At 35.8% G+C, this 15692-nt stretch overlaps 1 protein-coding gene across 1 annotated transcript in view; it reads right to left on the reverse strand.

Moving 5' to 3' along the window:
- Nucleotides 1-15692, reverse strand: part of ADGRV1 (adhesion G protein-coupled receptor V1) — a 225333-nt gene that overhangs the window by 181225 nt on the left and 28416 nt on the right. The window contains exons 20-33 of the mRNA XM_026041834.1: nt 14669-14886; nt 12837-13580; nt 11548-11921; nt 9680-9856; nt 8058-8238; nt 7287-7489; nt 6566-6695; nt 5598-5678; nt 4315-4454; nt 3280-3889; nt 1917-2132; nt 1205-1420; nt 575-819; nt 226-407 (exon numbers count right to left, since the gene is read on the reverse strand). Of these exons, the coding sequence (XP_025897619.1) occupies nt 226-407; nt 575-819; nt 1205-1420; nt 1917-2132; nt 3280-3889; nt 4315-4454; nt 5598-5678; nt 6566-6695; nt 7287-7489; nt 8058-8238; nt 9680-9856; nt 11548-11921; nt 12837-13580; nt 14669-14886 (3717 nt within the window). The remainder of the gene's footprint in view (nt 1-225; nt 408-574; nt 820-1204; nt 1421-1916; nt 2133-3279; nt 3890-4314; nt 4455-5597; nt 5679-6565; nt 6696-7286; nt 7490-8057; nt 8239-9679; nt 9857-11547; nt 11922-12836; nt 13581-14668; nt 14887-15692) is intronic.

Genomic DNA, 15692 nt, shown 5'->3' on the forward strand with positions numbered 1-15692 from the left:
GTGTCTTTACCTTATCTGATGATTAAACAAAATCATACATAAAGGGATTTTACTTACATTTCTAATAAGCAGATATTCAGCTCAAAAAAAGGAAATAAAAATGTTTTGAAATGGCAGACCAAGAAATTAATACCAAGACTTTAAAATGAGAGCACCCAAAGTTGAAATTATATCCAAAATTTAAAAAAGAAGAATCATCATATGCAAAGCAAACACTATACAGACCTTCGCCTCACTGTTATGTTTGCACGCAAACTTCTTTCTAGCGGCTCTTGAATTCGATACAAGGAGCGATGAAAGAAAACGGTGCCGTAAGGATTATCGTTGGCAGGTATTATAATATTTGCCACTCCATCTAATCCAATAGCACCACCATTGGAGGCCTGAGTTAACTCCACTCGGACAATCTCAAAACAAAAAAAGAAATACAGTAAAATAATTTGTGGTACTTGTAAAAATCACAAGCAATATATGATCTAGATTTCTGGTTCATTCCTCCCAAACTTTTTCATCCATTTCTATAACAGGTCAAAGCTCTAAAATTATTTAAGGAAGACGAAGCCAGTCAACTTACTTCATCTATTTCTGGATCGTCATCAGCCAGGATCTCCAACAGAAGCATCTGAACGGTTTCCCCAGGGGCAAAAGTAATATTACCTGAGACAACCTGCAAATCAGCATCAGCAGGCTGTTCATTAACGGTAGCAGCCCACTCAACAGTAACATTACCAAGTGTCCCAGCATTGCGGATTATTGGCAGATTTATGGCTACTGATCCTAATTCAGGCTCCTCCACAACAAATTCAGTGATCTGAAAAACTAGGAACAGCGAAAATTACTTCGTTAAAAATAATACTGAAAATAAAAATATAATCTTGACTATATTTTTAAACCAAAATTTTTTGGCGGGAGGTAATCCACCTGTCTCAATAACGAGACACCCAAATCCTTTTTTTTTTCTTAAATAGGGCTAAATTTTTGACATATTAATTGACCAAATATTTTTTAGTTTGGTTATATTCAAATATTATCCTACCTTAATTAAATGTTTTCATTTGGTTTTTCTTGTTTTACACTGCATTCATCCTGGCTTTCTCTATGCCTTCTGTGATTTTTTGTTCAATTGCCCAGAAACAACTCACTAAGAATATTGTAACAAAAATCTTAACAGGAGGACAAAAATATACAAATAGGCCTCACTTACCAAAAGATCCAAATGGGTCGTCAGAAGCCTCAATAGTTATGATTGCCCTAGTTAAAGATCCAAGCAAGGCTCCTCCTGTTGTTTGATTCAGCAGCTGAATGTAAAAGGACTCCTCAACTTCAGGATTGATATCATTAATTATATAAATTGGCACAGCTTTACTTGTTTCCCCTTCAAGTAGGACAACATCTGATGAAGCTATACTGTAATCTTCACCTAGATTTGTGGATAAAAAACAATAAAAAGCATAAAAATAGATTAATGTATCATAGTTCATTGTATTAAATAGGTCAATGACACCTTTACTCTTTCTTTTTGCATACACATTCATTCCCCTATGTTTAAAGGGAGGTTTCTTCATCTTCAGACCTAGACAATATAATCTTTTTTATTTCCCTTTGTCTTACAGAGGTCTGAATAGATTAAAATAAAAATCAATTTAGACAGAACAGAGTTATTATTACACTAGAGCAAGAAGCAATCAGATCATTCTCTTCTGCAGCCAAAGACATACTCAGGCTATGAAGATATTTGTGCCTTTATTTTCTACTTGTTCATTCTATGACTTTCCAAGAGGTGAAAGTGAACAAAAGCACCTCTATACACGCACTTATTACTAAAAAGGAGTAATTTGTCTTCAGCATGGACCTCCCTTTAGGCAAATTTGTCTCTATCTGCTTTCTGTCATTCTAAAGCTATTCTGCTTTCTTACCAGGTATTGCGGTTATTGGCATAGCTTTAAACTTCACAGAAACGTCTGCAAAAATTCCCCCACTTCTGGTCACATTAATGATTGGTCCAACATAATTTTCAGGGACTCGCACAGACGCAGCTGAAAGCTGAAGTGTTCCAAAAGCATCATCATTGGCAGCGATAATTACTTGAGCGATTATCTCATGCACTGATCCAAGTCGAGGAGAATTTAAAACTGAAATGTAACAAAAACTGAGTTGGGGAGCAGCCAGGACACTTGCTGCCTATGGCTATAGATTTCATAGATATACAGGAGAATTTAGTTGCTAGTCACTCTTAGCTTTCAACAAAATTATCTTTTTAAAGTTCGGCAAAGCATATTTGAAACTGCACCAAAATACTTTTGGTATTTGAGCTGTACTGTGGCAGATGATCCTAATTTTTAGTAAATCAGTATTATTCATTTGGAGTCTATCAATCACTTCCATGTAGAACACACAGGCATCAGTTATTTGAAAGTTGTTTTATATACTTTTTTGTGCCTAGGACAATCAAGTGCAGCGTGCAGTAAAATCACTCCAGGTTCAATAAGATTTTATTTTTACATTTGCTGTGATGAAAGATCACAGCACACACTTCAAAACAACACTTCAATCTCTCCTTGGAGCTTTCCTTAACATCTCAACTAAATTAGTTCAGCAATTACACAAGCCAAGAAGCACTACAATATCAGGCTGCATCCCAATGTATCTGAATGAGGAAGCAGTAAGCCTTGCCTACATCTAACAAGCAGCATGCAAAGAGTACAATACTGTATCAGTTTGTTTTTAACAAGCTTTTTGGCTTTCAGGAAGCAGTATTATCACTAAATCACAGAATGGTTAGGGTTGGAAGGAACTTCTAGAGATCATCTAGTCCAACCCCCCTGCTCTATGGTCACCCAGAGCACAGGGCACAGGGAGGCATCCAGGCGGGTTTGGAAGACCTCCAGAGGAGGAGACTCCACAACCTCCTTGGGCAGCCTGTGCCAGGGTTCCATCACCCTTCATTATTTTCTAACATGATGTTTAACAGAAACGACATAAGGTGAGTATTATATAAACATGTGCATTAATGCACAAAAGCATTACAGCAACACACATGTCCAGAAAGGCCTTGGTTAAAAGGATATAACAGGAACAAAGGCATGCTCATCAACGCCAGACAAAACCTGGTGGCAAGGGAAATCTATGCCGACCGTACAAAAGAAAGGTAACTTGGAGAACACTAAACTATATACAGGTTGGCACTGTAAAATGTTATCATCATTTAAGTGACTGCATTTTATCCTATGAAAGATGGATGCTCACCTACATACTTTTGAGGGACTGTAAAATACTTACTTGGCCGATCCTGCGCTTTCTCAATCAAAGCAATACTGTTTAGCTCCACAAAAATAGATTCTGATCTCTCAGGGTCGCTGTCGTCCAGAATAGGAAGAGTTATTGTGGTCTCACTTTTATTGGCTGCGAAGGTCACAAAACCAGAAATAGGTAAATAATCTTTTCCCTCCATTGCTCTAGCTATATCAGGTGGAAGAAAGGGTAACTGTTCATCATCACCAATAGTTCTGTATGTTACCATTACTGTTCCAAGAAGACCACCACGCCTTACTATCGTTAAGGAGATATTTTTGGTTTCTTCCTCAACCTTAATCGGTCTGTTTTTCTCAGAAAACATGAAGAGTCCATATGGATCATCATTAGCTAAAATAGTTAACGTTGCATTAGTATGAATTCCAAGACGACCGTTGGAGACATTGATGATCAAAAGTGAAAACATTTCGTCCAGTTCAGGAACTTCATCGGGTGAAACATGGACTGTTATATTTGCTCTTGCTTGGCCAACGTCAAAAGTTACATTCCCATAATTAGATATCAGGTCTTCTGTAAGATCACAGACTATAATCCAATGCAGTGTCACCTGAGACAAGGTTCCATGAGATCTCACAACCTAGCGAAATAAAAAGATTTATGTACTCTTGTAGAAAAGAAACATAAAAGAAGAAAACAATATATATATAAAAAATCACATTGTGTGTTAACCATAAAGCCATCTTAAAAGAAGCATAACCTTTTCCAACTCATATTTGCTGTATCTTTTTGTTGTATAATCAGCACTCATATTAAAAAATCTCAAATATAATCTCAAATCAGGAACCTTTTGAAATCTGTAGATACAACTGAGATCAGAGATTATTACATCATTTAGGTGGAAGTTGAATGGTATGTACTAAAAATGAATTTATTGAATTTTAAAGCACCTGTGTGCTTTAAAACATTATAAATCCTGTGGAATCCTAATAAATCTATTACAAAAATCCTATTGAAAACAGAGACAGACAAGGACTGTATAACAAAGATTCAAAAGTTGCTAACCTGCAGCACAAGAAGGCTATCTCCATCTTCAGGCTCACTTCCATTTACAGAGAGTGACTCCGTACTGAATTCAAACACCCCATGAGCATCATCAGAAGCCTCGATAGTCACAATGATGTGGGATGCAATTCCCAAGCTAGCTGTAAGTGCAAGTTCCAAAAAAAAAGATTACTTTTTTCTAACACATACAAAATAACTAACGGCATTGTACTACAAGGCTACAGAGGAGACCACGACTTGATATTCTGTGCTGTTTTGCCTCTGTGTTCTTTAAATGCAGTATGACTATCCAACATGGATAAGAAACATCCTTTCTGATGGAATAATGAGCCAAAGAAAAAAAATAAGTAAATATGAGCAGCTTAATGGAGAAGCAGGGGGAAAAAAAGTATAAAAGACTTAATGAATGCAAATGTAGCAAAGTTCAGGTTGCTGGGTTGCTATATGATAAAATACAGCATAAGCAGGACAGATTGAATGAAAGCAGGTCTCATCATATCAGGAGCTGTAATTAACAACAAACAACTCCATTATCTCCTACCACCAACCTGGCTACCACTAACTTGGTGCTGAGAGAGGAACAGCATGGTATTGAAGAAAATTTCTGGAAACAAGGAAAAAGGAAATACTACACCAGGATGAAAAGCAAAACAAAACAAAACACAGTCCAAGAAGTCCAAGAGTCTGATGAATTACTTTATATTTACAGATAAAATAGAAAATTAGAATGAAATAAATTTTTCCTTGGGTGCTAATGCAGAATTTTCAGGTGGGTTGGACAGGTCTGGTGGGTTGGACAGGTTTGGGTTATCCATTTGAAAAAATATATAGATTACATCGTCTTTATTTTACACAAAACTTGAAAAAATTTCAGGAATAAATGTTCTTTAAAATTTTAAACATTCACTTCTCTTTATGAATGTTTCTAAGACATAGAAAACCTAACTAACAAAGCATGTTTAAAGCATACAATAAGGTAGACCAGGTATTTGATTACCCTCAATTTGAAAGTGTCTTTCCTTTTTGCACTTCAGAAATTTGTCTGTTTTGAGGCAAAACTAATTTTTCCTTTCAACATTAATACAGTTTTGACAGCACAGAAGCTGTTATTCTCTGTTAACACATTGTTATTGAAACTGCCTAAATGAAACAAATGTTTTGAGTTAATTGAATCTTGTGTAGCTTCAAGTAAAATTCTTGAACTGAATACTTGAACTTGACAAACTGTGTGATTATAGTAATTTATGAGAAATGAGAAATAAAGAATAATTCAAAATGCTTACCATGCTGATGGACAGTTGGAAGGAAGAAATCCATGTTCCCATCACCACTTCCACTGTCATCATTTCTAAAGAGCTCGGCAACTTTAAGATGACAGACAGATACATATATATACACACACACAAACACATATATATATACACACACGCACACATATATATATATATATATACACACAAATTTATAAACAGGGAAAGCAGAAAGTAATTTAAACATTTCTGGACAAGAGAGGGGAAAAAAAAAAGGAGGAAACCTTCCAATGAGGAATTGATTTTGGTTATGAAATTGTATGGGATTTCTAGTAAAAGCCAGAAAAAGCATTACTTATTTCATCATTTACTTAAGGTATCATGTTGAAAATAGCAATGAAAGGTCAAGAAAGACAGCAAGTACAAGATTTTTTTTTTATTCCTTTCTTTCCCTGTGTTTCTTTTTTCTTATCCCTATTTCAAGTTGTATAGTTGTATAATGCAGAAACTAGAAACATATTTTAAAAAGCGAGAAAAAAACACTAAGCTCTTATTCTAATACTTTCCCCCTCAATGCGAAAACATCTATTAAAAAGTTAGAAAAATCTGCAGGAGACTTGACTAATGGACTAAGGGTAATTGACTATTTTGTGCTTGCAGTGATGGTGGAAGAGATGTGTTATGCAACTATGAAAAAAGACTGTCTTTATATGACCTAACACACATGGTAGTAATCCACAAACCCAAAGAATAATACTTCTTGGTAGTAATCTAGTCTAGCACAACAATTGCTAGATTGTTTCTAGAAAAGACTGAGATCAACTGAAGAGCACTTCTTTTCCGAGGAAGAAATACAGCTTTTGAGGGGGTGGGAGCTGGAGACGTTGATATTTAGAAATAACATTGAGAATAATCCCTCTTGGCACACCTGAATAATTTAAGATGTTTGTGCATGAATAGTGGTCATGAATACACGGGGAAGGAATTTATATGTGCCTTACCTCCTCCTTCTGGGTTCAATAGTTCCACTTTAAAATCTTTTTCTAATTCAGGCACAGCATTATCAGTGATGTTCACAATAATGTACTTGTATCTTTCTCCTGGTTGAAATTCCAAGGTGCCTGCAGTAGCCTGTAATATGAAAGCTCTTTACATTTTGTGAAGACTCATCTTTTCATCCATATGAAAAAACAAAGAACTTTGACATCTTTTTTAATATATTGACTTTATTTAAATTTTTCAAAAACCTGCTGAATCTTTGCTGTGAAAAATATCCAAATTCACAAAATGGTGAGCATTTGCATTCATTCACATTTTTCCACCCAAATCTAACTACGGTGAACAAAAATACATGCAGGATAAACATGCAAATCCCAGTATGTTTCAAGGTGCATAGAGGCACATGCACAGTAATGGGCATATAAAGTTTGATCTGTTCTGCAACAATGGTAGACATCCCTTTTTAACATATCAACAGTTCTCTTTGGAAAACAAACTAACAGAAATTATAAGCTTTTCTTAATTGCAATACTTTGTACACTGAAAAGTTCTAAGAGTTACATAATTATTTACCTCTTTAAAGTGAATATTAAATATTCAGTTACCACATTATGGTTCTGTGAAGGAACCGTAATTGGGAAAAACTACTCAACATGAAGACTATCTCTAGAATAAAAAAACCTAAATAACATCCAAACTACACCACGTGGACAACAGCCATACCTGGTAATCTCTCGGACTGAAAGCTCTAAGTGGAACTGTTCTGTAGTCCACCACAACCGTCCCCAGAAGGCCCTGGGCACGAACCACCAGCAACCTGATGTGTCCAACTTCTTCTTTAATGGTAATACGGGGCACAGAAGATGCAGGGAGAATCATTTTATCACCTGGCAGAGGAGGCAGCCCCACAGAGAACTGCAGTAAACCTGGCAGATGAGAAGTATTATTTACATTGCTACTTGCATCAAGTTTAAATGATTTATAATCAAATCCATAATTTATCATATTTATATTTTATGGTGGTTCTGAAATTATCAATTATGGATATGCCCTTAGGCCTCAAGCATGTTATTTCCAGGGATATACTGTGTACTGTATCCCTTCCTACTGATATCAATAAACAGTGAGCTTTGGTAAGTCACAGTGCAACAACCAATTTAGCTGTTCCTCGAGGAGTCTCAGGATGTCACAGTATCGGATGCTTATTCATATAACAACGATCTCAACCGATAGAGACCTGTGCAAGATCCACTATGTGCAGTCTTTATTTGCTCCCATGAGGGAATCAACATCTGCTTCATTAGGGCAGTTTTGAGGCCTTTTTTGTAAAATTGCCAAGAAAAGACAACTCAGCACTCACTCATCTACATAAATAATGAGTTAAATAAGTGTCATGCTTAGCAGTGCCTCTTCAACAATCAAAGCTAGGCAAATTTTTATCTGTTAGGCTATACAGTTATTTGAAACAACATTGTATCATTTCCATTTTGTTACCGTATGGGTGGTCACTGGCTTTTATACTAATATCAGTAGTTTCCTTTTCTGGATCTATGCTTGCTCCACTGGTAGGAGTTGAACCTAATTTTCCATCTCCAGAAACCGCAGAAACCAGCGTCACCTGGAAATACTCATTTAGCTCTGGAATGTCATCATCAATCACATGCAAATTTAACACCTGCAATAGGGCAAAGTCATGGTGAGATGAAAGCATGCAACATATCACTGGGTTTCATGATGTTGCCCAACTCACTGAATTCTTTGATTAGACAGTCAGTTGTATTTGCTGGGTGGCTCAAAGTAGCGCAGATAACTTTTTTTGGTTTTCAGGTAATTTAACCTACTTTCTAGGACAACATTCTACATTTAGAATATCTGTTTTAAAAAAGCTTGCAGATATCAGAAACAGTATATTTTCTCAAATGCTTCAAGTTCCATATATATCAAGTATACATACATGTATATATCAGTATATACATATGTACATCTGTGTATATAAAACATGCAATTTATTTTCATAGTTAAATAAGCATAGTTTGATGCATGCTGAAAATGAAAAGTCGATAGATTTCAACATCTTTGAGAGATTGCGTCCCTGGAGAGACGCAATAATGGTAACTATTCTAATTTAGAGAGCAAGTAAAATAAGCTTGTTTCTATCACTGACACTTAAGATTTTCAGCTCATCCTATTTAATATAAAACTACCTCTGTACAGACTAATGGCATAACCTCAGCTAATTGCGTCTTTATATACATTCCTTTATGTTGTGATATGGTCAGGGAAACATACAGAACAGAAAGCTCAAATAACTAATCATATTCAGAGGCATGAGGAATGAGGAGTGAGTAGGATGGAACGAATAGATTACAAATGTCAGTTTGGTTTCGTTGAGTTTGTCTACTGACCTTAGAGTGATATTTATATTTATATTTTTATATATTAGACAAATGCATATATATATAAATGCAATAGCATTTTTTTGCTACTAACCCATTCATCCTAATTATTACAAGAACATTAAAAAACCTACATGTACTTTCTATAATACTGTGGTGTCGCTATCACTTCTTTAAATGAATGTAAAACTTGTGTGCTATACCAGCATGGGAATTCACATAAACAGATTAAGCAAAAAGAAATAAAATATGGGTGACAGGAGGTGCATGACACCTGGTTCCAGCAGTGCATATCTATTTAACTGAGGTGAAGCTGAGCTTTAGTAAAGAAAATCAGACAAAACTTCCAAATTTCAAAAGTGATTGAACACATTATTTCAGCCCAAGACTGTCTATACTTTGTGGTGCATATATGTGTGTATTTACATATATTACACGTGCATATGTAGAAAATATATTTTCTACATATACACGATACATGCACAGTCTAATACGTGCAAACCCACATGCAGGCAGGGTGACACCTGTACAGAGGTATACAAGCATTGAGCATGTCACTAGCTAGTTGTCAGGAGTGCCAACAAGTCCTGCAAGATACAACCCGACCCATGTGAAGTAAACAACTGCCTGCTAAGAGAAGGAGCTAAGCACCCCCAGGAGGTATTTTCCAACAGGAGCTTTTGCAAAGGACCAACTAATTAATAGGAAGGTAGTGTTTACCTCTGATCTCTGCCAAGGAAGGAAGGTGATAGTGCCGCTGCTGTTAGAAAAATCGGTAACGGAGTAATTAATGCCAGTGGAATCAACCTGTGAGATAATGTAATTTATATACACAGAGTCTAGGGCTCCCCTTGTGCGCTCCACAACACAGGATATAGTGGAACCTTCTTCAGCAGTCTGGAAGATAGCAAGAAATTTGATACTAACAAGTATTTCAAGTAAATGAACACCATAAATGCAGAAGATAAAATTGTCTATTATCACAAGTAAATGTTTGAGTGAAATACTGCTGTCGTGCTACTTTCAGCACTTTCAGAAGGGGAGAACAATTAAACCATCCTCGACAGAGGTTGGGAACAGTCTTTGTGGAATTTGTAACAGCTTCTGGTCTCTCCCTAAGGACTATTAAGACAGCAAATAATATTACAGTGCAGCTTCTGGCTGCATTATCTTCTCCCCCACAGGTTAGAAAGTACATTAGAAGCAGAATCAATATGCTTGCAGAGGACGTGCCAAAAGCCACTAAAACTATGCCTTATGTTAATGGCAATTATTCTCATCTTCCTTATTGATAATTTATAAGGAGAAGTGAATTTCCCCTTGCCTTAATCAGAAACACTGTGGGGAAAATCAGATGCACTGAAACGACACTATCATCCTTCAGGAATAACTGTGAAGATTTCAGTGCTGCAGTCCTCTCTACAGGACTCTCTGCAGTCCTCTCTGTCTTCATAGACAACATACTTTGTGTAGTAACAACTTTATCAGTTTTGAAGAATTTAGATATTGGTACTAACCTAATATTTTAGAAGATAATATAGCTCTTATTTGGCTGAAAAACAATTTCTGTATAGCACAGTGTAGATACTACATTTTAGTGTACACTATATAACTTTACTTCCCTGGTAGTCAGATATGCACATCACCCACTTAAAATCCTGGTGAAAGAATGCCATGCATCTGCAACACTGTTAGGTGCTCTAATATTTCCCTCGTGAAACAGACGTAAAGTGCAAACCAAATAACACACCCCATTCATTTTTAATTGTGTTCTATGGTTGGTCAATGATCTGTGGCATCACAGTGCATCAGTGGCACCCGAACCTGAAGGAGCCTATTACCATAACATATGGTAAGCAGTTTAAAAGCAAACAGAACCAACTGGAAAGCTAATATCACACAGGCAAGTTGGTAATTTTCAAATACACCCTAAATACTTTGATTAGAAAGAATCTAATTAAAAGGTCATTAGAGTTCCTGAAGTGAAAAATATTTTTGATCTTATTTTCCAAAATAATCAAATTCCAGTGGAAACAGGTACCACGTTCTTCATAAAAAAGCTAATTTTTTTTTCAGTCCTCTCAAAAGAGCATGAAGTTGTTATTCTGCATATAGAACAGCCACCACTAGAAAAAGCTAGCTACAAAAAAACAGCTCATCTCAACCAAATTCACATCTAACACAGGCAATTTAACCTGAGAAAAAATACCACACGTGTTGCTAATGCAATACTCTCTGTGAAATTTACATTCACAACCTTTTATGCAAAAATTTAAATAAAAATATTTTAAATACTCCACTGTCCAAAAATGAGAATGAATTTTTTTATATATATATATATAAAATAGTGTATATATACATAGATAATAAATATATATATTAATACAAAAGTAACTTAGGGGAACCTTTTTTTTAAATGAACAAGTACCTGTTGATTTGTTTTAGACAGTCTTAATTGTAAATTACTTGTCTCTAAATGTTCAGGAAATTTTGTTTTCCTATATTCTGCTTACTACAGAAAGCAGTAATGTGAAATCAAAGCCTCATGTCCCTGACTTCATTGACAGCTTTCCTTATGATTATCTTACCTCAGGGATACATGCTCCAGTGAAACCAAATAGACCATTAGCATTATCACTTTTCTGTATTCTCAATCTTGCTGTGGTATTTTCTTGGGGAATTCGAGCTCCACCACGCACAGAAATAAGCTTGAGTATGAATAATTCCTCTCCTTCTTCCTCCTTGTCATCTCTTGCAGACACAATGAATGATTTATTGGTCTCTCCTTGTCGATACTCCAAATAGCCAGAGACTGGATGCAGGTCACTTTTTGCAGGAGTTGCATGAAGTTCATAGATCTCTGCGTGTGTCAACTTGCGCTCATAAAGCCTTACATCCTGCATTAGCCCTGTGTATCTGCTGCTCCCATTGATTCCTGCTCCAACTCTCAGTGTTCCTGGACCTGAGCAGGAAATTACAATTTTCTTTGTGTTACTGCATTTCCTTCAAGTAATAAAAGTTTGAAACTGAGTACCTATAGTTAAAATCAACATGAATCACATTCATCTTGAAACACGAAGCCTGGCACTTCACTGAACCTAATCTTTTGGTGATACATAGAGATCATAAGCTGAACAATCTCATCTTAAAATGTTTAGCTTTTTCATCCCACTACTGCCATAAGCACATTGTCAACACTGCTCATTTTTTTGAGATTTAGAAACCTTCCTGTGGAAGGGAAGGAAGCCTGGAAGTGGAAGAGACAGAAACCAAAAAAAGAATGTAAATCTAACCACCTTTCCAGATGTGGACTTCTTTATAAACAGATTGTTATGGGAATTCTCTGGTCAATACTATGCTAGTTCAGAAAGACTGACTACAATGAGTATCTCTAACTAAAGTTTATGAAGATTGGCACAACCGCATATAGGCATTTAGATAAACTTCAGCACACATGCCAACATTTAGTGGAGTAAGTAAATCTTTAGGCATAATTTTAACATAGTACACACACACACACACACAATAAAGCTACATTTTGAAAAAATCCTATTGGTTCCGAGAAACTTGCTTGTTTGTCACATAGCTGTTGTCACAGTTTTATTCTCAAATTGTTCAAGAGTTGTTGAACAATTGTGTACCAGTTCAAATTGTACAGCAGTTCAAGTTGTTGTAGTTTTGCCTTTTTGTGGGGGAACTTTCACAGCTATATTTGTCATATGCTTTCTGAAAACCCTCAAAGATTTTTAAACCATTCTCTTCAATGAACTCATCATAATACTTTATTTTTAATCCAGTGCACTTACCTGTCAAAAGGCTAGACTCTCCTGCGTGCTTCAGAACTTTGCACTTAAAAAGATAAATGATGAAGACTCACCATCAGCAATTGCTTCTCCTTTAAGACTCTTCATTCCTCCCACAACTGGGTTTCCATCAATGTAAAATTCAATTATACTTTCATCCAGAGTAATCAGAAGGTGAAGCCAAGTATTTTCATCCAGGTATTTCATAATCACTGTTTTAGCCATATATGTTATATTGGATCCCAGTGCTGTATAATGAAGCATTACGGAAACATGGGAATCATTTGTTTGGATTTTCACACCATAATACAAGAGCCCATTATCATTATCCTTTTCAACTATATAACCATCAGTATTGGAGTCAGGAATTAACCAAGCTGAAAATGTGAAGTTAGCTACTGCATTATTTCCACTGTATGGGTATTCAGGACCAATAATTCCAAATGCATCCTCTTCTCCACTGAAATACAAAGCGTCTGTTCCACTGTGATGGCGCCTCAAATGGGGCTGTGATTGCACTGAACTTGGAAATGATCCAAGCAACAAAAAATCTACCATTGATGGCAGTCCATCTTGGAACGCGCTTGAGAGTATTTCCCAACCTAGCCGGACAACTCCAAAGGTGCCTTGTTGTCTCCAGATGGTGAAGTTTGTGATATAGGAAAAATCATCTTCAGAAAGAACATCTTCCGCTATCTCCCTTTCCTGGCTCTCTGGATCTATAACAAACACTCCAAAAGGGTCATCATTGAATGGTATCATCACAGATACAGTAAGGTTGGTTTCAGATAAGTGACCACCAGGTCCAGGCGAGCCACCTATATAATGGAAATTAGAGTCAAAGTTAATACTTGCTTTAAATAACACAGCCTGAGGAAAGTTACTAAGTACTTCAGATTGCTTAAAATATGTTTCTAAAGAGGCTCAAAATCTTCTCTTAAGAACCTTTGAGCTATTAGAAAAACTAAAGTTAAAATAACATAATTTGGATTGTGTTTAAAACCCTATAATGGTACATTTTTACTAGAAAACAAAAGACACATTACACATCAGCTACAAAACATAGTTGTTTTCAGCCAAGACAAGATTATCTCCAATTTCTCTTAACTAACCAATGAGATATGTTTTTCATAGGAAACAAAGGTGGCCTAGTGAGTCAAATTTAGTTCTCAACTTAATCCAAGATTTATATATGTCATGGCAAAACCTGTCCATTGCCTCTGAAACACAAGTAAAAATATCCTGCAAATTTGGCAGCTGTGTATTAAAACTGCTCCATAGTCCTACCAATAATCATCTATTTCTGCACAGCAGAATAACAATACCAGCACGGGTCACCATGTTCAAAGAATAAAGATGCTACAAGAAGCAAATGTTTTTTATAATCATATACATTTCAGGTACATGAAGGGTCTACCTCAGATCAATACATTTTTAATATCACCTGGACACATAAATCTTTAGTAGTATTCTATAGAATGAGTCCAGGAGAATAGGAGCTCTGATGAGTAGCAATTTCATGTTCTGGTTTTAGTAGTATGAAGTGCTAGTTACAAGTATTTTGTCTTCCCTACAATTTAAAAAAAAAAAAAAAAAACAGACCTATATTATGATAGGCATAACCTTTAATATCTTTATTTTCCTTTCCTCTAAAAGACAATCTGCATTTTAAAAATCACCAAGGGGCATCCAAGGTCAAATCAGCAAAGCTTATTCAAGAACAGTTATCTGGGAATTGAGTGTTTTCATATATCTAAATTAAGATTGAAAGAAAATAAAAGTATAGGATATGATATACATAATTCAAGGAAAATCTATTGTCAGGGTTGATTTTTTTTTTTTTTTTTATCAAACATAATTATTTTCTATCAGTTTTGAAATGAAAGGATTATAGAGAACACATTACCTGAAGCGTTCACCAGCTTTAGAATATAAAATTCATTGAATTCAGGAATTCGATCTGAAATAGCATGAAGTGTTATTGGCTTTGTTACTTCACCATCCATGAAGAGCACAGTCCCATAGGTCTCATAGAACTCTTCTCCTGGCTTCAGTGCCGAGTCATTTTCAAGCAGCTGCCAGGTCAAAGAAACATTGCCAAAATGTCCTCTGTGTCTCACAACCCTGTTCAGTGATTTAGAAAGAGCGAACTTCATGGCAGGTTCACTTCAGTATTTAATAGGAAGGGGAAAACATGATGGAAGTCATTTTCCTTACAGTGAAAATTTAGAGAGAGAGTTGTAAATAAATAAAAATAAATACTACCAGTCAAGTTATTTGCATACATTGATAAGATCACCAGGAAGCTTTCAGTTTCAGTACAGTTCTAGTCCTGTGTATGGCACACGCACCTTTATGCAGGATGGTGCTAAGTAGTACTGCTAAGCAATGCATCAGTTTACCTTGGGTTTCTATTACAGAAATAATACATATGAATGCACAGCAGCTCATCGGTTTAACATTAGTTTTTAATGTGCTTGACTACTGTTAGACATAGAAAGCAGTCATCTACGTTTAATCACAAATATTTCTCCCTTTGTCATCAGTACTCCTTAAACAGGTTTCTTATGTCTGTATGAAATGAGGGTTATGTTCTACAGCTTGCAGAATCTATGATTATTCCAGTTGGAAAATGAAAATGAAGTCAACTAAAACATGATTTTCTTTTTCTGTTTAGCATTCTGCTAACACTTTTGTGAACTTCCAAACGCATTACAAGTAAGAAGTGAAGAAGCTACTTCTAGTGCCTAAGGCACTGTTTAACACTTTACTAACTAAGGCACTGTTTAACACTTTACTAACTAAGGCACTGTTTAACAGAGAGGTATTCTGCTTCTGTCATGGTGAAATAAATGATGAAATACATGAAAATAATCACAATACATCTGAAATCACAGAATCACAGAAGGGTTGAAGTTGGAAAGGACCTC

Source organism: Nothoprocta perdicaria, unplaced genomic scaffold (assembly GCF_003342845.1).
Source record: "Nothoprocta perdicaria isolate Ctin4 unplaced genomic scaffold, notPer1 scaffold_295, whole genome shotgun sequence".
Lineage (NCBI taxonomy): Eukaryota > Metazoa > Chordata > Aves > Tinamiformes > Tinamidae > Nothoprocta > Nothoprocta perdicaria.